Genomic DNA, 25,117 nt, shown 5'->3' with positions numbered 1-25,117 from the left:
GTGTGGGAGGGGGGTTTAGGCACCCTGGACTGAGTTCCCTTGGCAACTCACGTTGCACTCTTGTGTGATTGGCCCAGTGGTGAGCCGCCCGGCTCACCACTTAGCATGTTTGAGTGACAGCTAGGACTGATGAATGGGTTTTTTTTTGCATGAAAGCGGGGCTTTGGGGACTGGAACTTCAGAAGTCGCCACAGGACCAAAGAATCCGAAGAGGGAGAAGCTGAGCCGACCTGCAACGACTACTAAGTAACTTCTCCTAACTTGAGCCAACCCTTTTTGAACTCTTTGCAATAACTCTTTAAAAGTAGTATTCAACTGTGTGATCTTGGACACATTCCGCCTTGCTCTCTTCAAGAGTGGGCCTGGCCTATGACTTTCTTGCTCCTCAGTAGACTCTGCCTTTTCTGACTTGCTCTGGTTCTCCTAAAGTGTTGGTATTGTGAATGTTCCTAATTCTGCCTTTTTCCCCTCCCTTTTTAATTAACTTATTGGAGTGCCATCTTAGGTTAAGTGCTCACCTCTGTCTGAAAATAAGTGGTGTTTTTAACTAAGACTTGTTCAATAAGTGATCAGGGATGTATATATATTAAGCGACTGTGTTTTGAACTTGCTTGCCATATTAGTGTTAGTGTATATAACAAGGTGTGTTTTTAAATAAATAATTATATACTTTTATACCCAAGCTCTGGTCAGTGTTTGCTTGTGCTACTGTATCTTGGTACCTATCTTGTATACTCTATATACTGTCTAACTCTTCTTGAGCGATGTCTGGCTGCTCAGCCACAGCTACCAGGTAATCTGGGTGGTACAGACTGCTACCAATTGGGTTTACTGCAAACACCTGTGGTTTTAAGCTTTTTGCAGTGGTCCCTAAGGACTAAGACTCGGCAGACACGACTAGTTCCTATTGAGCAATTGCCTGCTGCAGGCCACACCACACTGGGAGATTAAAAGGGAGCAGGCAAATGGGAAGTGTGGGGTTCAGGAGTACCAAGAGCAAGAGGGAGGTTAAAGCATGGCAGTTTATTGAGGAACAATAGAAGGGAGAGACAAGCTGAGGTGGAGGAGGAGCGGCGAGAGAGCAAAGTAGAGAAGAGAGGGGAAGGAGAAGAACTGAAGTGTAGGAGAGAGGAGGTCACAGAGAACAAACTGGACTGGGTAGAGGGGTCAGGGAGAAAAGCTGGTGAGGCAGAGAGAAGAGAGAGAAGTGTCCTGGAGGTGCAGAGGAGATGGAGGAGATCGGATGAGGTGGGGACAAGAGAGAAGTTGAGAACTAAGGAAGGGGAGCCAAGAGCATGAGGAAAAGGTGAGGGGAAAGGGAGTGAAGGAGGAGGGAAGAGCGAAAGAAAGATGAGATCCTTTACTCTGGGTGTCCTCCTTTTGCCCTTCTTCTCTTGGCCCTCTTCCTGCTCCGGCGGTGAAGGTGAAAAACCTGGGTGTTGTCCTATCGGCATCCCTGTCTATGGATGCCCAAGTTGCCCCTGTTTTCCAAGCTGGTCATTTTCAGCTTAAACTTCTGAAAAAAGCTCTCCCCATGATTCCTGCCCCCCTTCGTCCTCTGGTGGTGGCCGCTATGTTGCTTAGTCGGCTTGACTATTGCAACTCCCTCTATCTGGCCCTGCCTAAGGGGCTGATCCGGCGACTTCACCGCCTACAAAATTTAGCAGCGTGTGTCGCTACAGGTACGCCTTATGGAGCCCATATTTCACTGGTGGTGCTGGCCCTGCATTGGCTCCCGGCGGCCCAGCGCATTAGGTTCAAGTCTTTATGCATTGTCCATCGGGCACTGCATAGCCTTGGTGCGGAATATCTCAGCTCAGCACGAAGTTCACTCTGTACTGCCCTCAGCGCTGTCTGCGTTCCGCTTCTGCTAACCTGCTCTGTGTTCCTTCCTTCCGCAGTGTGCGGACTGGGGTCGAGCCTTCTCTTTTGCAGCGGCTCAGCTATGGAATGAGCTCCCTTTTGCCATAAAAAGTCTATCTAACCATCTGGCCTTTAGAAAGGCAGTCAAAACATATCGGTTTTAAATGGCAGGGATGCTTTGGTTATAGATGAATGCCTTGTATCTCTAGTGCCATGATACCTTTGGGTGGCCGTGCGCTGTAGAAGTTTTTCTAACATAACATAACAAAATAGGAGGGAAAATTGCCAAAGTGAACGGCCAGAGACAGACGGAACATGTGGTAGAAGTGGAGGCCAGGCGGTGCGAGACCGCCTAAGTGAGGCCGGGGGAGAAGGCTAATATCCTAGGGTCCAACAATTGCAACAGTCTGGAACCCAACCTCTGTATAGATGACCCAGGGCGCCAGAGGGGGTGGTGCCATGTATCCACCAAGTCCAGGAGGACCAATGCAGCATGCTAAGAGTCTACGACAAGCCAAGAATTAAGTGCAGGCAACTACAAACCCCACATTTCGTTGGCAGGTGTTAAGAATGTTTAAATAACCCACCTACACTACTAAAGGTAAAGCAAACGGTAGACGTTTACTTTAAAAACAAACAGGTCTGGATTGTCAGTGCCTGAAGTACAGAAAATGCAGTCATATCTTCCTGGCTCCATCTTTATAGCTCCTTTTCTCTTATCTGCTTATGCCGTGAAATGCTTTCCTCAGACAGGTGGATGTTAAATCGCAGTGCATACGGTGAAAGATGCCTGTATGTGTTTTCCCTGAAATAAAACGGTTGAAGGGACATTTTTAGTTATGACCCAAAAGTCAGGAAAAGCTGAAATTCACTCGCTTTGAAGCAAATGCCACCCAGCCATACATTGCTTAAGACATTTCACACACATCATCATAATTTGCATTTATATAGCGCTACGAACCGTCAGGCATCTGAGCGCTGTTTATTATTACCCAAGGTGTGTGTGGTGCTCATTTATCGACCTCGGAAAGAATAAAAGGCTGAGTTTGGAGGTGACGACGTGAATAAAATGGAGGAGGCGTCCTGGTAACATGGGCAGCGTCCTCTCCTCCCTCCCCCCTGGGTAAGGGGGGGAGGTGTGTAGAAATCAGCTGGAGGGGCAGAGAGCCTGAGAAACCGGGCAAAATGCCTGTGAAAGGAGGCAACAGGAAGGGGCGGGCCAGGTGGCATATAAGCCGCCGGGTCTCCGTCTTCAGGACATTCCATCTCAAGCAGAAGGACAGAGGGCATTTTTCGTCATCGGGGATGGATCTGTTCTACTGGAATATGTGCACAAAGCTGCTGGAATTATAAAAAGAGGAAAGGGGGGAGCCACGGTGGCCGTGGACCCACCTTTGGCGTGGCAGTGTTTTGGTGACCAGTGGCAAGATACAGACTACTAAAGAGCCGTGGGAAAGCAGGAAGGGTTTTTTCACTCTTCTCCGGACCAGCGCTCCTTGGGGGCCTAAGCAGCAGGGGCACTGGAGGCAGCAATGAGGGCTCAGCTTCCCCCGACTAAACGGCACTCCCCCAGCCCAGGAACACCTGCAAGGGCAGGCGGGGCTCAGACAAGGATGGGTGGGGGAACTTTGGCCTACAGTGGACTTGGTTGGGAAAGGGTGAAGCAAGGTTTTGACATGGAGCAGTCGGCGGGTCGCTGCACCCTCAGAACTATTTTCACTAAGTGTGTTTGCAGTGTTTTGAGTTATGTTGTGAAAATAAATCTGCAACCTTTTTATGCCAACAAAGAAAGCATGTCTCATTCTGCACCTTTCCTGAGTGGGGTATAGCAAGGGGGAATAGAATGAGCAAGTGTGTTGGTACAGGTTGGACAAATGCCCAGGTTATGGAGGTGACGATGTGAATAAAATGGAGGAGGTGCTCTGATAACATGGGCAGCGTCCTCTCCTCCCTCCCCCCTGGGTACGGGGAACGTGTGTAGAAAGCAACTGGAGGGGCAAATATCCCGCGAAACGGGACAAAATGTCAGCGAAAGGAGACAACGGGAAGGGGCGTGCCAGGCAGCATATAAGCCGCCAGGTCTCCGTCTGCAGGAGATTCCATCTCGAGCAGAGGGATGCGCGTGCCCTCTAAGGACTTGCTGTTTTGTCACCTTTCCTGACTGGGGTATAGAAAGGGGGAATAGAATGAGCAAGTGTGTTGGTACAGGTTGGCCAAATGCCCAGGATATGGCCCTGTCGGGATTCAAACCTGCATCGGCAGGCTCTGCATAGATGTCGGAGCACGCGTTCTACTCGCAGTGCTATCTGACCGGCTATCATGGTATCACTGCAGCCATACCCTGTGGGTACTGTGCACATTGGATTCCAAACTCCACACAGGGCATGCCTGTAGCCATAGCCGTGTGCAGTACCACTCTACCCAGGACCAGTCCTACCGCCATGTCCTCTGGGAGGGGTAGAGCAGGGTACAACCTGTGGAGAGGACATGGCCTGTGGACACTACCGCTAGCTACCATACTTGCATTTCTTAGACGACACCATTCCCGGCAAGTACTGCCCACAATGCAGGACTAACAACCATGGCTGACAACAATGACCCCTACCCATAGTAGCGACATATTATTCACCCTGTGGCTACTGCACTCCGTGCATTGCTTGTAGCAATACGCAGAGCTCAGTGCCCCCTTCCCAGCAGTACCGATAAGGGATAGCATAGGGGTGGTCGCTTTGATACTGTACTATTATGATATTTACATCTGGCCAGAGAGAGTTTTGTCCAGAGCTCTCTGAGATGCATTAAAACAGAACCCTGGTGCCAGTCAGCAGCTCTGTGGTGCAAATTAAGTGGATCCTGCTAAAAGCTCTGTTATTTCAGCAGACATTTTTAGGCCCAAGTGAAGTTGTTTTAGTTGGGGAGAGATGTGTAAATGATGCTATTAAAACCATGTTTCGTTTGCCTCCTGTCTGATACTGTGATGAGATTGGTTTGACTTTTGTGTTGCATGACTTTTGTGTTCGTTTCCAAGCTGCTATGTGATGTGGAATGAGTGCATCATAATGAACGATCTGAAAGCACAGAAAGGGCAGAAAACAAAAGCAGGCTTACATCATTGCTGGGCCTGTCCAGTGTGGTTGTCCTCCTTTTTCTTTCCACTATTTTTCCACAGACAAGACAAAGAAGTGAACACAAATGTAGGACTGCAACAAGGCAATGTGCTCCATGATGATGACTCCCAGGGCATCGTATAGACATGTTTTATGTTCAGGCTAAGAACTAAAGTAATAATTTTCTTCTCCAGTCCAGACTGCCCAATATGCCCACCTGGCTTGGAATGTTCTAATTATAAAATGGAAGCAGCTCATCGGAAACTCAGTAATCAATGCACGGCTGAATCACATTTCACAAGAGGGATTTTAGAAAGATATCTAAGAACATTCCTTTCAAAACATATGAAAAGTCACCAATCCATCCCCTCAGTCATCTGCATAAAGACACATATATAGTCGCCCATCTACACAACTATACACTCATGAATACAGCCACCCATTTATTGTCACAATCGGACACAGAAACGTACCCTTCCACAACCCATTCGCAAACCATTCACCTATTACCCAAAACAAGCCAGATCTATTAGCTTTGCCAACACTGGTTTAAATAGGCTCCATGGCACAAAACCTGCCCAAAAGAGAGCAGCGCAAAAACTTGTTAAACGCAATAAAATCCACTTCTGCATGTGAGCGTATTTGTGACATTCAAGGCCGAAGGATTTGGTAGAGCCCCAGCTTACTGCATTCCGCACCAATGGACTTTCACAGATCCTAAATTGCCCCTTTATTATCCCTACATTCCAGACATTTAAAAAAAGTTAAGGTTTGGCGCCCCCAGACCACTGTTTTCCTCTGCTTTTGCCGCATTTTATTTTTAAAAAAGTATAGGTTTTGAGCCCCCAGGTCCCCTTTTCCTCCAGTTGCACTTCCCTTCCTGATTCCCGCCTGCACGCCCGCCCACCGCCCCTGATTGGCTCTCTGTGCAGCCCCTATGACTAAGGGCCCGAGGCAAAGGACGGCTCTGACTGAGGCAGCTCCAGATCGTGTCTGCAGGTGTCAGCAGGGGAAGCCAGCGGCCAGCCGTCAAATAGCACCTACTAGGACGAGTACGGTAGGAGCGGCCTGGATGGGGAGTAGAGCAATTACTCTATCCTGGAAGCCTAGCCACTTGCAAACCTGTTGCCTAGCCGATTGTTCAATTGACCTTCAAATCTAGCTGTGTTTAGTACTGCACTCAAATGTTCAATTGACCCTCAAATCTAGCTGTGTTTAGTATTGCACTCCATTGTTCTGTTAGGCGTAGGCCTCTCTCCCATTATACTGGACTCTCAAATCTAGCTGTGTTTAGTATTGGACGCCATTTTTCTGTTAGGCGTAGGCCTCCCTCGCAATATACAGGACTCTCAAGTCTAGCTGTGTTTGGTACTGCACCCAGGTGTTCGGTTGACTCTCAGATCCAGCTGTGTTTGGTATTGGACTGTGCTGTTCTGTTGGGCGTGGGCATCTCTCCCACTGTGCAGGACTCTCAAATCTAGCTGTGTTTAGCATTCTAATCATTGGTTCACTTGTGTCTCAAACCTAACTGTGTTTAGTATAGTAATCATTTGGTCACCTGTGTCTCAAACCTAACTCTTTTTAGCACTGCACCCATTTGATCTGTCAGGCATAGGCCGCTTCCCCCACTATGCAGGACACTCAAATCTAGTGGTGCCCTATTTCAAATTGCATTGATTGTAGGCCTCTCTCCCACTATACAGGACGCTCAAATCTAGCTGTGCCCTATGTAAATTGCAATGCTGATTGTAGGCCTCTCTCCCACTACAAAGGCCGCTCATATGTGACTGGCCAACTCTCATCTAGAGAGCATCATTATGGAGTGAGACAGAGATCACTGGCTAATTATTTGGAGTGATACTGTGATTAGGGGCTTGCGCCTCATGAGATGACACTGTGTTTGTCACTTATGCCCATTAGGACAATTCTGTAGTTACTAGCTATCCTTCCTAACCCCACATAGTTGGCTCACCGCAGTGAACCTCGTCCAGGGAGACGCACGTTAAGGACAGCCACTGGTAACACCCAACGATATAACCTTAACAAACCCCCCCAACTTACTCAAGACAGCAACTGAACAAATCGGCAACACCAGCTGACAAGACCACCTACAGACAGAACCCAAACTTGTAGCGGATAATCCTCTACACCCAGTACTACACCACAAGACCGCCGGGCCAAAGCAAAAAAATTAAAAAATCATCTTGGCATCATCAAACAAAATAAAGACCAAAACAACTCTCACGATCAAAATGCTGCGCAAACGACCTGGATCGAGGGAAAGAAAAAGAGCAGAAAGAACAAACACACCGGAACAGCACCAAAGACTCACAACTGCAGAACACACTCCCACAGACAGGAACAACAACAGAGCCAACGCAGAGACAAGAGACAAATCGCTATACTTAACTCCATACCTCGCAAACAACCGGTCACCAGAACAAACCAACCCAACACGTGAATCTGCAACAGCAGACAACCAAACACAACCACGTAGAAGAACGGACAACCCTAGAAATAACAAAAACATAACCGACGCAATAACACCTTACATCACCAAAACAAGAGGAACTTCCACTCGACACCCACAACTCCTGGAAGAAGAACCTGATGAAAAGAAAAACCCACGACTGAACCTAGAAGAACTTTCAACGACCCACACGCACCGGTACCAAAACCTCAGCTAGCCATCGACCTGAATGGAAACCTCAACACTGATCAGAAGACGACCACCACAAACTCCACTGCAACCTAATAAACGCAAGATCCATGTCAAAACACTCAACAGAGATCTTTGACCTTCTCTATGACAATGGCATCAGCATCCTATTCATCACAGAAACATGGCTGGAGGACAACTACAAAATCACACTCCAAACCTGCCTCCCAACCAACTTCAAGTGCCTTCAAGTAATCATAAAAAAGAAGGAGGCCTCGCAATAGCATTCAAAGGACACCTGAAAATAAAAACAGACAAACTGCTCAACCTCATCAACTGCGAAACCATAGTCATACACCGATCAACAAACCCAAGAACCAATATCACATTCATCCTGGTGTACAGACCACCGACATACGATGCAACCTTCGGCGATAACTTCATAGAAGCCATCACCAACATAGCCATCAAGCACGAACATCGAATTGTCCTAGGCGACTTCAACGTCTGGTTTGAAGAAAGTCACGCCAACTCCCAAAACTCACTGATTGGACAACTTACAACCATGAAACTACAACAGCTGGTCAAAGGGGCAACACACTCTGCAGGACACACCCTCAACGCAATCTTCGCCAAGGAAAAACTTATCACCATGGCACCACTGATACAAATACTGTGGAGCGACCATCTCATCATCCCATTCATGATCAAACTACCAAGTCCGCATCCAGCCCCCCAAACTCACAACCACCACAAAAAGAAGCTGGAAAATCGTCAAAGCAAGCAACCTGTTCGAACAACTAGAGATGACCAAACCCTCAACTACAGAACTAGAGCTGGCTGACCTAGACGGGAAAGCGGAGCTACTTCAGAAATGGATTGCTGATGTAATTGACATCATTGCCCTGGAAAAAGCATTCACCCCATCAAAAAAAAGGGCAATGGCAAAATGGTTCACCGCACTACTAAGCACCATGAAAAAGGAAAACAAGAAGATGGAGCTGGAATGGAGGAAAGAATACAACCTAGACAAGAAAATACGGTTCCAGAAACAAATCCGCGCATACAAGAAGGAAATACAAAAGGCGAAGAGAAGGCAGTATAATGACAGAATCACCAATGCCACCAACACACCAAAAGAAATGTTCAATGTCATTAAAGAAATGAGAAACCCACCAGGCTGTGACAACACCCCAACCCCCTCAGAGAAACTTTGCAACAACTTAGCAGACCACTGCAAGAACAAAGTCAACGACATATGACAAATCATACAAAACAGACCAACCATCCATAACATTCAACCAACTGGACCCAACACAGAGCCACAGCACAAACTCCAAAACGTTCCTGAAATATCAGCAGAGGCATTCGTCTTGCTGGTAAAAGAAATAAGGATCACCCATGGATCCCTGCTCCCCTGACATCCACAAATCAATCTTCGCACAAGGAACGCCATCAGAATACTACAGACACCTCCTAAATCTCTCACTAGCAACAGGAACTGTACCAAAAACCTTCAAATCAGCATATATCAAGCTGCTTTTAAAAAACACAAGTGCCGACTACAGGCCAATTTCAAACATTCCCTGCCCAGCAAAACTCCTTGAAACCAATGTATACAAATGAACCCAAGAACATGTAGAAAAACACCACCTGCTAGACCAAGCACAAGTTGGTTTCAGACCCGCAAGAGGAACAGAAACGGCACTACTATCCATCTGGGATGATCTAAAAACAAACACGGACTCCGACACAACCTCAGCCCAGATTCTGCTCGACCTCTACGCAGCCTTCGACACAGTTAGCCATGACACCCTAACCAAAAAGACTAGAAGACATGGGCATTACAGACATGGCACTACTCTGTATTAAATCATTCCTAACAGACAGAACAAAAACCGTATGGATGAAACCCTTCCAATCCACCCCACGAGTTAACGACTGTGGAGTACCACAGGGGTCCTCACTATCACCACTGTACTTCTACTTCTACCAAACTCCAGTAATCGGAATCTTCAAAAAATACAAAATGACATGCTACAACTACGCAGATGACACTCAAATCATCTACAAAATCGAAGACACTCAAGCTGATCACTCAACCCTAATCGAGCGTCTAAAAGAAGTCTTTAACTGGATGAACGCCAACAACTTGAAAACCAACACAGGAAAGACAGAAATCATGATTATATCCAAAAACCAAGAGAGCAACACCTACATTCCATGGCCAACGGAAATGGGAACCGCACCAACACCATGTAAGGTAGTAAATAATCTGAGAGTCCTGGTGGACAATGCCCTAACCTTAGAACCGCAAAAATAAATGCAAAAATCAAGAAATGCTTCTTCCTCCTTCACACGACAAGAAGAATCTTACCTTTCCTCTCCTTCACCCACAAAACGCTCACAATCGTCGCCCTCATCATGTCAAGAATCGACTATGCAAACAGCCTCTATCTTGTGATGCCAGAATACCTCCTCAAGAAACTACAACTGATCCAAAATACAGCAGCCAGACTGCTCCTCAAACTATCCAGAAGAGACCACATCACTCCAGCACTAAAAACACTTCATTGGCTCCCAGTCAAACATTGCATCACCTTCAAAACAATGTGCATAACACACGGTAATCAGCGGACAAGGAGCTGAATTCCTACAAAAGAAAAAAACAAGCTATCAAGACTCCTCAGATCAAGCAACGAAATCCTCCTGGAACAAAAACCATACCTTAAGAAAAAACTTGGGGACTCCTCCTTCTCCCACTTAGCTGCAAAAACCTGGAACAACATACCGAAAGAAATAAAACACCAAAGACCACCTACAGTTCAGAAAATTACTAAAAACCTGGCTCTTCAACATCACAGATTCAAACTGAAAAAACAAAACAATCGAACGGGAAACACAAAGAAAAGGATGACAAAATTTAGGAAGACACTGACAATATCCAGAACCGACTAAAGGAAACTCCTACTACAACAAGAGAGACGATGTTAGGTCAACTGGGACACAAGCGACACCCATGAGGACAGAAATCAACATCCCTAGCCAACTCCAGCCAACCACCTCACCCGCTCCATAATTGCTACCAGGTATCATACTTGTATAGAATGTTAGCACTTGCCACACTTGAACTAAGTTGTGGACATTGGCATGTGCATTGACCGGATGGAGTTTTGAATGAAGGCAGGTGCCACCCCTGGACGTAATTGCATGCGTTGGCATGTGCCACGTTTCGAATGGGCTGGGAGCGGTAGCTTCCATGAGCAACTGAATAAAATGATGAATGCCGACAAGCCACCACATATGGATGGAGTAGCCTTCACTGACCGATTCCGCGCACCGACTGGATTGGAAATGCTCTCTGGGCCAGATTTGAAGGGATGCCCAAACGCCTGCCTGCCCCGCACACAGGCAGGTATCACGTAGGTGGCCGGGGCCGAACTTGGGTGAGGTTATGAATGTGAGTGTATACCATGTGTGAAAGGGTCTGTGAGTGTCGGACGGTCCCAGATCTGGACGGAGACGCAGAAATGCTCGCACACCCCACCTGGAGTGAATACGGATGATTAGGGCCTCGCTTCCAGAAAGCAATACCAATTAACCAATCCACTAACAATTTCACCCCTTTGCATACACCTCTCAAACTCTAACCAAACACAACCACAAGCCTACAACACAACAATCCGCACAAACTTCACTGCAACTGCAAAACAAACCACACATAGACTCGCACAACAGCAAACGACGACTACTGACCGGAAAACACCCCAAGCCCAGCCAACGGAGTTACCGGGCTGAGGCAGCCAACAGTTCATCACTGCTCTCTTGCACTTTTCCAGAGCGCCAGGGGACCACTCCGGTGGTGATAGTGCACGGTACAAATTTCCTTTAACATTAACATTGCTCTAAACTATACACTTACATGAACAGGCCACTAGAATGGTGAGTCTGCTGCGCTGGGTGCAAAGTTAAGAGCATAGTATGATGAGAATTAATTATGACACTGTCATCCCTGCTGTGTATGTCGGGGTGGGGAAAGGTGGCGCCCAACTAACCTCTATATATATTCATACAACATAAAACAGTATACCTCTGACAAGGTTGCGCTGGGTCATAGGAAGTGAGAGAATGCGCTGTTTGGAAAAATATCAGTTGAAATCTTGAGCAATTGGTGGGTCCGAAAAAAGAATGGGTTGCATGGGCTCAGTGGGTATTGATGCAGGCTGTGTCGTACCTGCTAATTGGCAGCCTTTTGGCGTTCCAGCGTATCCAATGTGCTATTTGAATTGATATTTTTCCAATCGGCGCATTTACCGCTGATTCGTATCTCCAGAATAGACATTGGCTCCGTTGACTCTAAAAGATATTCAGTATAATTTTACAAGAACTCGCCTTGAAAAAGACCTAGTTAGGGTGACCAGATACCAGAACTTCTCAGTTCTCTCACTTCCTGTGACCCAGCACAACCTTGTCAGGGGTATACTGTTTTATGTTGTATCTACTGTATACACTGTTAGAATGGATGTATGATTCCCCACTGCATTATATCGTAGTGAAGTCGGGGTGTTGCCCTCTTTGAGTAGGAGTATTATAGCGTAATATAATGAAAAATCCTTATTTGAGATCACTTGTAATATTTACCGCACCAGGTAACTGAAAAATACTGTCTGGATAAATTACCCATATGTATCCCCTGGTCTAACTATCTCATGAGATCTCACCTCATAATTGGGGGGGAGGGAGTATTTTAAAAATAGGATTATATAAAATATAACATTTAAAAATTACCACCATAATCACGAGACCCTATGTTGAAACAAGCACCCTGCATGGAAATCCCACTGTGCGTTCATCAGAATTCTACTGAAAATGTGTCAAGCCATCAATTGCTTTTTGCTCTTCTGCATAATGTGATTGTATTCTGTATTTATTGAAAAAACAACGGTGAAATTCTTATAAAATGTCACAAGAGTGAATGCTGCATCGGACAGTAGTGTTGGGTTACCTACTCATTTTAGTTAAATTGTAACCATGGAGGATAATGTTATTGTGGCGGCTGCTTGTTTTAGCTGCTGTCTAATATATAGTATGACCAGTAACCCAAGCAACATTTCTGCCCCTATAGATGAGCTCAACCTGAAGTCATTTGAGAAGGAGAAGAATGATGTGTGGATGAACGCTCAGAAAGCAGTATCTGCGATGCACCTTAAGCACGTGGCCGAGTTAGAGGTAAGGAGGGAAGCTTGAAATAGCAGACCTTGGGTCTAGTTTAATAGTTAATGCTTCCTTCTGAGACTCTGGCCTGAATTTGCAAAACCTTGTCACCCGTGATATGTACAAGCACATGGCCACCAATCCTGCCCAACTAACTCATTGGTGCGTATATTCCCACCTAAAGCTCGATGTCTAACTACCTTCATTTACTCTTCTGTATGGCATAAAGGATTAGTAATCAAGAGATCAAGGGAAGACTCAAGCGAAGTCAGCATTAGCACACAAGCTTCCACCCAGTTATTACTACCGCCCTATTACCAAGGTCCCTTTTTTACTAAAACGTTTTACTGAAAATGTTGGCCACGGCGGCATAACTGCAGCTTCAGGATAAATATGGTCTTTTGCGCACCTGACAGTCTGGTTTCCATGCTATGCAAGGTAGGGGAACTGCCATGCTCAATTTAAGAACTAATCTAGCCAATATTGTGGTTCTGGCCATGTTTCTCGACCTCTCGCTGGCATTTAAACGTGTTGAACATGCCTTGCTGCTCGAGAGGTTGGAGAAGATTGTAAATTGCTCTGAACCTGCCTTATCCTGGATGGCTTCCTTCTCGGTCCACGGATGGCCAGAGTGGCCACTGATGGCTTCCAAACGCCTCCTGAATTGCTATCCTGCGAAATTCATCAAGGGGCTTCTCTCTCCCCCCTCCCCGTTTAACATATACACCTGTCCGCTCTTTGACCTCTTAGATAGCGTTGGCATTAAATACACCACTTATGCCAATGACACCTAGGTGGTCTTCGAGTTGACAGGCGATTATCAGAGGGACACAAACATAATTACCCAGACATACCACATGATTCAGGAATGGATGATTACCGACTCGTTGGCTCTAAACAAAAACAAGACCGCACTGATGTTGGTAGGCTCCAGCCAACGTATACAAATGTTAGAGGCTAAGTGCAGCCTATTTAAAATTGTGGACTGCATAATTCAGGTGAGCCCCTGGGTGAAAATGCTCAGTCCACCTTGATATGAGCCTAAATATGAAAAATCACGTTATGCAAATTAAAGCTTCATGCACATATGCAACCAAATTGATTAGGCAGATTAAACCATACTTATCAATCGCTAATATATCGACATTGGCCACAGCACTCATAAATTCCAGAATCGATTATTGCAACAGTCTTCTTGCAGGCACTTCCAAAAGTAATATAAAAACAATACAGGTGGCTCAAAATGGAGCTGTTAGAGCTGTGTGTGGACTGGCCAGAAAAGATCACGTTACCCAGGCAAGGAGATCCTTGCACTGGCTGCCGGTCCACCACTGCATCTCCCATAAAATCGTATCTTGACACACAAATGTCTTATAGGGAAAGCACCTGTACCAGATTCATAGGCTACAGAAGGCCTCAACTACACATCTCCTCCGCTCTAACAGACTTCAACTACATCTGCCCAGACACAAGCTAAAGAACTTCAGGGGCACCAGTGCTGAAATGTATGCCCCTGGTCTTTGGAACTCCATCCCGCCTGAATTGAGAAAAATCTCAGGCCTCCATAATTTTAAAAGGGCCATTAAGACCTTTCTTTTCAATTCCAAAGACTAGACGTCCTTAGATTGATTATTTTGATGGCACACTCCTCTGACTCTGGCTTCCCACTTTCATGTATTGTGTGTACTGTCTTTTGTTACTAGTGCACACTCAGGCCGTTGGGCATTATACAAATTATTTAATAATAATACGATTCGGCAGGTGTCTACCATTAACTACTTGGAGCACACAATGGAATAACGAAGTCTCACAAGCAATAATGATTTTTCTCAGTAGCGACAAAACATTCCACATAACCATGGCCTTAATGGATGGTAAACCAAGCTCAAAGCGAACCAAGGTAAGTGGGCGTCCCCAAAGGTAAGAACAACACCTGTTCCCAAAATTAACCTTCACAAATACGGCAAGGATCTCTATCCCAGCTTAAAATAGTCTCTGATACATATGTAAGCAGTGGAATGACTTTGGAATTATAGAATATTAGTATACGTAGGCAAGAAAATCTGCCAAAACGCCTATCAACCACTTTCACTTGAGCAACCAGTACCTTGAGTTGTCTCTTTCTGCATCTGCAAATTATCAGATATCAAAAAGCCTAAATACACAAACTCAGATTATTTCGAAATTCACATTAGCCATCTAAATAGTGGAGTTTGTTTATTCTTATGTGGTCTCATAACCATCACTTTGGTTTTATTTGTGTTTACAATTAACTCATTTTCCAGTGCACACTGTGGTAGAGCTGACATCTGGTTTTGCAGACCGACGGGCGTTATCAAATAAGACAAGGTTGTCTGCGTATAGCAGCCAATGAATCCATGGAGAGTCCAGCCTGGGAAGGAAGGAATGGGAAAAGGGTGCTAAACTCCAACAGATTCAAACCCCCCGCATCCCCATGTGTATTTGGTCAACTGGGAAGAGTACTTGGGAAGCTCCTAGACGATCTGGCCTGGTACAATATCTGGACACGAGCTAGTAAATCTTTCAAGTTGGTTCAGCTCGAGGAGAACAGTTTAAAAAAAATAAAAATTGATGTGTAAATGGTACCTTACACCCAGAACGTCTGAATAAGATGAATCCTACTCTTCCCCCCATCCGCTGGAGGTGTACAAGCACTCTAGGTACCTTTTTCCACATGTGGTGGACATGTCCCATTATTCAAGTGTTTTGGAAGGAGGTGTTGGCCCAGATAAAGAGGATTTGTGGGGTGGATTTGGTACTAGACCCCCAAGTTGTGCTGCTGGGTGATGAGGACCCACAGGGGCAATACAAGTTGAGAGCTAATACCTCTAAGCTAATAACCCACTTTTTGGTAACGGCACAACGGCAAAATACTGGAAGTCCTCAATTGTGCCAGACATGAAGGAATGATGGGTAAGAGTGTGGTTTGTGGTCACAATGTGTAAAATTGATGCAGCACTGAAAGGGGAGATGACACAATTCCTAGCGGAATGAGAACCCCTAATTTCATTTGTGAGTCAGCACGATAACCCTGGTATCCATCATAAGCCCTGTGAGATGGCGTCCTTCTCGATGTTATAACATCTATACCCTGTATTTTGTGTTTGACCTTGTTTTGAACTTTTCTTACTTTTATTTATTATACATCTGGATTCATGTAACAACGGCTATATGAGAAGTCTTCAAGTTTTGAATAAAAGTTGCTGTAACACACTGCTGTCCACAGAGATTGTAAGCGGCAGTAAGGATTATGGTACTATGTTTTATGCTTTAATACAATTTGAATGATAAAAAAAATGGGAATGATTCTAGCTTCATTGTCTCCATCATCCAGGAAAGTATTTAAGTACCAGTTGTGATGAATCGAGGGAATTTGTCCCTTCTCCCCAAGGGGGACAGCCCACCTCCTGTGAGGCTATGGCAGTGAGCCTGCTCCGCAGCACCCTCCCCTCGGGTCGAGGAAAATGGGACCTCACCTGGAGAGACTCCTCTTTGGCGACAAGAACTCCTGTTCCCCATGGTGGCATATATGTGACTATCAGATATACAGAACACTATTGAAGCCTGAGATTGGGCAAGGGCCAAAACTGTTAAGGAGAGAAATTCATATAACTGAGATGAGTAGAATGGTGATAGAGTAGGAGGAGCAGCATTCACTGAGACGTAGCGAAGTCCAGAGAGGGTTATATAGTACCCATATTTGGGGCTTGATATGAGCCAGAGTCCGTCTTATATACATATTATGGAGTCCAAGACAGTAAAATGCTGAGGGCTGACAAGTCCGATAAACAAGTTCACCCAGAATACGGCAGGCTACTCATTGAAGGGCATATTGACCCTATATCGCCAAAGTATTTGTCTATTGATATTATATGGCTTGGAGGCCCTCCAAATGACCAACCTGAGCTGGTTAGACGGATTTGAGGGTTACTTTTGGAGCCGTTTCCCAAACCTCTCAAACACAGTACCAGTAGAATATCTGAGACTGGAGATGGGGTTGGTCTCCTTGAGGGGCCAACTGCTACTTAGACAAGGAGGGCACCATCTGAAGGCTAATTCACAGCCTGGATGTAAATTACTGGCACATGTGGGATCAGACAAGGGGTGTGAATGGAAATGTAGAGGAGGGGATTTTTCCCCGTTTGATTTACCAGCTGTATGAGAGTCTCAACTGAACCCCCGACTTTAAGCGGGGTACTAATTATGTAATTCTAAAAAGCATTGTGTAAAGGAGAGCTGGAACGTTGAGACTAGTGTAACAATTGTACTCAATTATCAACTCTGCAAACATATCAATGGGCCTCATTACGAGTCTGGCGGTAACCGTGCCGGAAAAACCAGCAGATAGGCGCCGGACCACCCGGTAACACCAGGGTATTATAACCCTGGTTGCCGGTCATTCCGGTGGCGGTAACTGTGTTGTTCCCCGTTCCCATAGAGTCCCATAGGATTCTATGGGAATGGGGACCATGCTAACACCGGTTCCGTCTATGACACAGCCTGTGTTTCCATTTCCGCCTGCAGGCGGGTGGCGTTACTCCCGCCAGGTCACACCTGGCGGGAGTGACACCACCCGCCAGCAGAACTCGTAATCTGCCGGTCCGGAAACAACGGTGGCGGCAGGTTTACCGCCACCGTGGTTTCCGGACTGGCAGACTCGTAATGAGGCCCAATGTGTCCCATAGCTACTTATGAAGCAAAATGAGTACGTTACATATTGACTACCCCTCTCTAGAGGTCCTGTATGTAACACAGGGTAGGGTGATAATAGCACTTGTGTTACAAAACAAAGTACGACCATCCTCTGCTCACCTCCCATGTACCTTGCACTCCCTCTTGTTTCTGCTCTCTCCTCACTCCCTTACTCTGGAATGCTCTTTCTCTCTGCACTAGTCCCACCCTAGCTCTATTTGAATCCAACCTTCTAGCTCTCCTCCTTTCTGAAGAGACCCACTTAGATAGCATTCTATGCCACCACATCTCCATGTTCTCCTCTCCCCATACCACTCTGCAACAACCAGCACTTATCCCTCACCCCTTCATCCTAGAACTTAGCACTTCCTCCACTATCCCATTTCTATATCATGCTCTACTGTCCTGTTCCCTGGTTCATGTTTCTACCTCCACTGCATCATCTTGCATCCTATCCACACCTCTCACACATTGTTAAGGACACTGGTCCTCGGCTCTGTAAATCAATGTTAAAGTGTTGTAAGCATTATTTTTGCATCAAAAATGCATTGTTTTTCCTGTCATTTTCATTAAATAAATAAAACTTATACATGCAAGTTTATCAACTTAAGACATGGGAAAGGCTGGGTCGACCTTGCTGGAATTTGGTACTGTAATTTTGCATATGAACATAGATCTCTTCATTGAGTGCTTTAACACGCTGAGCTATCTTCTGAACCATCGTGGCACTCAAATGTGTCAACATGCATTTCATTTTTGGCTATTGCACATGATCAATATAATTCCCACAGAAAAGTGTGAATGCTACAGGAGCTGTGTGCATAGTGAACGCACAAACTATGTACACCACAGTGAACACAGAAAACAGTACATAATTGATCAGAGCAGAATGTGCATGTCAACCAAGTGGCAATAGGTTTAAAGCCTCAGCAGCACGTCATAAAATACCCTGATGTGTGCTAGTTAAGCTTGGTAAGCAATGGGAAACTGACTTCTTTAGATCAGGCAGCCTTGTGAGTCCCCCCCCCCCTTCAAGGTGGGGGCCCAGGGCAAGCGTCCCCTTTGACCTCCCATAAAAACGTCTCTGGTTGCAATGAGCAATAGCCAAACCAATGTCCCAGCTATTTTGTTTTCTTTCTGCTTTTTATTTTATTTGGTCCACTCCATTCCATCTCCTCTCTGGCATCTTTCGATCTTTTGTTGAGTCCACTCATAACAATTCTCTCCACAGTTAACACCAGCCCCTGCAGGGTATTGTAGTTTCTCCATAAAGGTCCCTTTCTCTACCAGGACCTCGTCAACTGCATGGTTTTCTTTGTGATCAGGGACGTCATTTGGAGGTCGCCAGGGGTCGCAACTGTGACCTCTGGGGGCCACAGTTGCAACACCTGGGACTCCCTCGCGAGGCCAGGTCTGTTGGGTCCCCGGCTCAGGCTTCACCCATCAGGGTGAAGGCTGGGCTGGAGAGGCACTCAGTAGGGGTTGGGGGGGGGGGGGGGGGGAGAGAGAGAGAGAGAGAGAGAGAGAGAGAGAGAGAGAGAGTGTGTGTGTGTGTGTGTGTGTGTGTGTGTGTGTGTGTGTGTGTGTGTGTGTGTGTGTGTGTGTGTGTGTGTGTGTGTGTGTGTGTGTGTGTGTGTGTGTGTGTGTGTGTGTGTGTGTGTGTGTGTGTGTGTGTGTGTGTGTGTGTGTGTGTGTGTGTGTGTGTGTGTGTGTGTGTGTGTGTGTGTGTGTGTGTGTGTGTGTGTGTGTGTGTGTGTGTGTGTGTGTGTGTGTGTGTGTGTGTGTGTGTGTGTGTGTGTGTGTGTGTGTGTGTGTGTGTGTGTGAGAGAGAGAGAGAGAGAGAGAGAGAGAGACTGGTAGGTGAATGAGTATGAATGTGATGGTGTGTTTTTGAATGTTCTGTGTGGTGAATCCAGTGTGTGCGAGAGGAGATGTATGTGTGTTTAAGGCCCTGGCAGACTGGAGATCACTGGAGCATTTTTGCCACATCCTTTATTAACTTGGCATGTTTTACTGGTATTTTTGGGCAAAGGCATGTTCATGTGTGCCGTTCCCTGGCTAGACTGGCATTTTGGTGCAGTCAGTCTAGCCATTGCTTACTGTGGCATGGCATTTATTACTCTGCATCTTTAAAAAAGCAAGCATGATAAGTAGTGTTACCTCACCAGACTAATGTTTTGGCGTAGCGGCCTGTATATTCTTCACTGTAGCATGACTTTTTAGTAGCTTCGCATCTATGATGAATTATGCAAGATAAGTGTTCTTATGGGGCTAGACTGGCTTATATTGGGACCAGTTTGGACAGGTTTCCTACTTTGACATGTCACATTTAATGGCCAAACCAACAGGAGTATGTACTTACATAGGAGTACTGGCATATATTGGCAGAGCCAGTTTTGTGCCCAATGCCAGTAATGATACTATCGAAAAACATCTTAAAGCAAACATAAGTATGGTTTTATATGGGAATACTAGCATATGTTAGTGCAGCTAGCATGGAAATGTATGGGCACAGCCAGCATACAAATGTTTTATATTGGCATATATTGCAGGGTTCAGCATGATATTACATTGGGAAATGCCCTGTGCACTTTTGGTGACTTGCATCTATTGTACTTTTTCCACGATTTACCCTACAGCCTACAAAACCAATTGTTGGCCTTTTACCCACATTTTTGGCCTTTTGCCCAAATTGTCCCAGATAGTGTGCTTTGTAATACACCATTTAACCCATTATTCAAAACGTTTACTCTGTGGAGGGAGAAGAATCCACCAGGGCCTCCCTTCCCCCAACTGATTTTATAAGTTCGGGCTCCCTCGCTAGGCTCAGTCGCAATCACATACTTGTGGCAACTCACCAGCCATCACTATTTGTGAACCAGGCTCTGCCCCCTTCTCTCTGTTACGTTAAAGATTTAAGCTTTGATTGAAAAGCATATTTCTCCAGCATGGGGTCTGGCATGGATTCACATGCTCATGAATATTCCCCGTCGTCAGGCTGGGAATCCTCGGTAAAGAAAAATCAGTATCAGTTTCGTTTCTGATCTGTCTTTCGTAGTAGTACCCAATCACTGATCTCTGCGTCATACTGACCACAGCCAATGACTGCCATCTCCCTAAGCCCCGCCTCTGGCAGCCATCTTCAGATTTTTACCGCACGTTCAAGTGTTGGGATCCTCGTGCTATTGCTCTCGAGCTTTAGTGCGTTTTCGCGCTTTTTCTTAGGAAAATTCTCTATTTTTTCGGTCAAAAGAGCATCACGCTCCACCGTTTCTTTATCCGATCAAGGGGGACCCGTGTCGGATTCTTCTACGCCCCTCAAGGGTGAAGATTTCGTCGAGCCACGCTTTTGGAAGACTCCAGAAGTTTCTCAGGCCCATCTCGGACATGGCCCAGGAGGAGAAGGGAAGCTCGACGCCCGGAAAGCTGTTCAGGGTCTGCCCTGGATGCCAGCTTCAGAATGTCTTTAAGGAGGATGAACACTCCCTTTGCCTCTACTGCCTGCATGAGGACAAGACGCACGTGGAGAAGGACTGTGCGTTTTGCGGCAATATGTCAGAGCGGACCATGAAGGACCGCCATCTGCGTCTCGCCAACTGGCTGGAAGGGAAGAGCCCGTCAGGCGAGAAAAAGAAGAAGTCCGAGCGGTCTTCTAAGACCTTTGAGGGCGCCCCGGGACGGGGGCCCAACAGAAGGCCAAGCACCGCGAGTCCGCTGGCACCGGGAGCGCCGAACGGCGGGCTCTACGGGTGACAGACAGGGCGCATCCTCCCCGCGCCATCAACTACGAGCCAATGCTCTGGCTCGGGTAAGAGGAAGGCCGAGCACCCGGCGAAGTTCCTGGAGAGACCCCGGTCGAGCTCAAAGGCCCCATCGGAGGGGGAGCGAGGCGGTGACCCTCCCCCCAAGGAGAAGGCAGTGAGCGCACCTAAGGTGGTGAAAGCCTTGAACCACCCGGCCAAGGCCTCTATCGAGACAGTCACGGCGGCCCTGGCTCAGCCTGTGGAGGCTACACCAGTGGTGGCGACCTCGGGGCCCAGAGTCTCCCTGCCACCGCGAAGGGAGTCCTCTTTCATGCCCATCGACAGGACCCCCGTGAAACCTCCGACGGAGAAGAAAAAGGGGGGGCAGGAGGTCATCGTGGATTTGGCCTCTACCTCTGAAGAGGAGCTGATCGAAGTCTTAAGCCACGGCGTTGGCGTGGAAGACGACCAGCCCGTCGGGAGGGACCCCGACGTCGGAGACGACGATAACGTCGAGGGTGCCGACGGGGCTCCTGACCGCCCGTCGGAATCCCCTCAACCAGTGCTGCAAGACAACTCGGCGGCCATTTTTTTGGCTATACAGTCCTTATGCTCGGAGATAAAGACGAGATTGCCGTTACCACCAACGGAGGAACCGCTCCCGACAGGGGACCCGGAGCCAGGCCCTTCTGGGAGCCCTCGTCCTAAGAGAAGGATTCATCCTCCACCCCCTTTTCAACCATCGTGCCCTGCTCAGCCCTCCTCCCCGTCCACAACCCATGGGGATGATATGGGGACGGACACGGCCGTGACGGGTACAGACAACGAGGTTAACGACGAGGTTCTCCCGTCGTCGCCTCCTCCCTGGGCTTCCCCGCCCGACGAGATTGGATCGTTTCATGCCATGATCGCCAGGGCATCCGAGCTATTCCAGCTCTGCCCGGAAGAGAAGAAGGAAGGTTTCCTTTATCAACGGCGCGAGACCAAGAGGAAGACGGTCCTCGCTGTACCTCTACCGGACGATATCTGGGATGAGGGTCTCGCCCTCCTCAAGAACCCATCCACAACGCCTGCAAGACGGGATTGGTACGAGAAGAAGTACCGGACGCGGCCCCCTTGTGCCTTTGGGCAGAGCCGACCCTGGACTCGGTCGTCTCCGCGGCGGCCAGGAAGAAAGCGGGGGGGGGTCCTCGGCCTCTACGTCAACCTCCCCGCCGGACGGCGAGGGAAAGAAATTGGACACGATGGGACGCAGAGTCATCTCATCGGCAGCGACGACAATTAAGGCTGCCAACGCCTTAGCTATCGTAGCCTGCTACGACAGGGAGTTGTGGTACAAAATCGCCCCCCTGCTGGACTTGCTACCAGACGACAAGAGGGCGGAGGCCCTAGAGATCTTGCAGGAAGGAGAAGTGGCGTCGGACCACGCCATTACGATAGCGACGGACATCGCTGACACTGGATTTCGCCAGTTGGGCAACGGTGTGTGCCTTAGACGGCGTGGATGGCTCAAGGCAACGGACTTCCGGCAGGACGTGCAGACCAGAGTCTTGGACATGCCGTTCGACGGGAGCAACCTGTTTGGGAAAACAGTGGACGATTCCCTACAAGCCGTCAAGACGGACACGGAGACAGCCCGGGCTCTTGGTGTTCTCCAGCAACGACGGCCGCCCTTTCGGAGCACCCGAGGCAAGCAGGGTGCCTCCAAAGGTTCCGGCGGCGGATATTCAACCTACCGTCAAGCGGCCCGTTCGTCGTCACAGGAAGCCTACAGGGGACGAGGCAAGTCGGGCGGACCCCGCCGTCGTCGCCAGGGAGGACAAGGCAGCAAAGCCTCGTAGAAGCAGGATGGAACCGGCCGTGGGGTCGGGCCCCCACCGAAGCATCCCGGTGGGAGGCCGGCTGGCGAACTTCGTCAGCGTGTGGGAGTCCATCTCCACCGACCGTTGGGTGCTGGACGCCCTGGCCCAGGGTCACGCGCTCGAGTTTCTAAAGAAGTGCCCGCGCGTCCCCCCCGTGGCCAGGAAGGAACATCACGTCCCTCAACTTCTCTTGGAGGTAAAGGCGATGCTCAAGAAAGGCACCATCGAGCTCGTCCCAAAGAGGCTTCGGGGCTCCGGAGTTTACTCAAGATACTTCCTCGTAAAGAAGACAGGAGGATGGCGTCCCATCCTGGACCTACGATGACTGAACAAATTCATCAAGGCACAGAAGTTCCGGATGGTCACCCTCCAGCACGTCCTGAGTCAGCTGGAGGAGGGCGATTTCCTGTCGTCGTTGGATTTGGAGGATGCTTACTTCCATATCCCCATCCTAAAGGGACACCGAAAGTTTCTCAGATTCGTGGTCCAAGGGCGTCACTTCCCTTCGGATTGAGGACGGCACCCAGGGTGTTCACCAAGTGCTTTGCACTGGTGGCGGCGCGGCTGCGCCTGGAGGGGATCCACGTCTACCCCTACCTGGACGACTGGCTCATCCGAGCAAAGACAAGGGAGCTTGCCGCGGAGCACACGGCAAGGACCGTCCAACTACTCATGGACCTGGGATTCTCCATAAACTACGCCAAGTCCCACCTGGTGCCCGTGCAAGACGCACTGTTTCTGGGAGCGAAACTCGACACAGTGGCGCTTCTGGCCTCTCCGTCGGAGGAAAGGACGAGGGCCATCTTGGGCAAGGTGCAGCGGATGCTGGTTGCGGACGCAGCCAGGGTGGGGTCCATCAAATCCCTCCTCGGAATGATGTCTTCTTGCATTTATCTCATCCGCCTGTGCAGGCTTCGGATGTGCCCGTTACAGGAGTTCCTGGACGCTCGCTGGATCCAGACGACGGGCAGCTTCGAAGACAGGATCACACTCGACGAGAGCTTCCGACAAGCGATCCGGTGGTGGGGCACCCGCGCGCATCTGACGGCGGGCATGGACTTCCAGACCCCGGGCCACCAGAAGACAGTGACCACGGATGCCTCCCTGGAAGGGTGGGGAGCGCACACCGAAAATCTGCACGCGAGAGGCCTTTGGCTTCCGACAGAGAAGTCCCTCCATATCAACGTCCTGGAGCTCCGTGCAGTGTTTTGGGCCCTCAGGTCCTTTCTTCCGTCCCTCAAGGGCAAGGTGGTGAGGATCTTCACCAACAACACCACCATCATGTTCTACATCAGGAAGCAGGGCGGTACCAGATCCCCAGCCCTGTCCAAGGAGGTGCAGGATCTGTGGCATTGCGCCGTCGCCCAAGGGATGTTTCTGGTGCCGTTTCATCTGGCAGGAATAAAAAACACCATCGCCGACTCGCTCAGCAGAGAGCTGCGCTCGTGCCTCGAGTGGGAACTACGACAGGATCTAGTGGACCGCCTCTTCCAATGGTGGGGCACACCCCAGATCGATCAGTTCGCGACGGCGACAAACTCCAAGTGCCGGAGGTTCGCCAGCAGGTTTCCCCAGCCGAGGAGCATGGGCGATGCTTTCTCGTTCCCCTGGGAGGGCCTGTTTCTATACGCGTTCCCTCCATTGCCGTTGCTGATCCGGCTCATCAACCAGCTCAAGAGGTCACGGTGCAGGTTGCGTGGCCGAGGCAGATATGGTTCCCGGACCTTCTGGACTTGTCAGCGTCCCCGTCAATCAAGCTGCCAGTGGACACGGATCTTCTCTCCAGGGAAGGAGGCGCCATCCTCCATCACGACCCGAAGTCGCTGAACTTGCAGGCCTGGCTCCTGCAGCGTTAGAGTTTGGAGGTTACGACATACCGGCCGACTGCAGAGAGGTTCTTGCAAAGGCCAGGGCGTCCTCAACACTTAAATGCTACGGACACAAATGGAAGAGGTT

At 48.3% G+C, this 25,117-nt stretch overlaps 1 protein-coding gene across 1 annotated transcript in view; it reads left to right on the top strand.

The window, feature by feature from the left end:
• The window catches only part of FLACC1 (flagellum associated containing coiled-coil domains 1), a 356,560-nt gene that overhangs the window by 245,804 nt on the left and 85,639 nt on the right, over positions 1-25,117 (top strand). Inside the window, exon 11 of the mRNA XM_069615462.1 lies at positions 12,755-12,858. Within this exon, the coding sequence (XP_069471563.1) occupies positions 12,755-12,858 (104 nt within the window). The remainder of the gene's footprint in view (positions 1-12,754; positions 12,859-25,117) is intronic.

The sequence above is a fragment of the Ambystoma mexicanum genome, chromosome 9 (assembly GCF_040938575.1).
Source record: "Ambystoma mexicanum isolate Mex_15411 chromosome 9, UKY_AmexF1_1, whole genome shotgun sequence".
Taxonomy (NCBI): domain Eukaryota; kingdom Metazoa; phylum Chordata; class Amphibia; order Caudata; family Ambystomatidae; genus Ambystoma; species Ambystoma mexicanum.
This window is presented reverse-complemented; position numbering and strand designations above follow the sequence as displayed.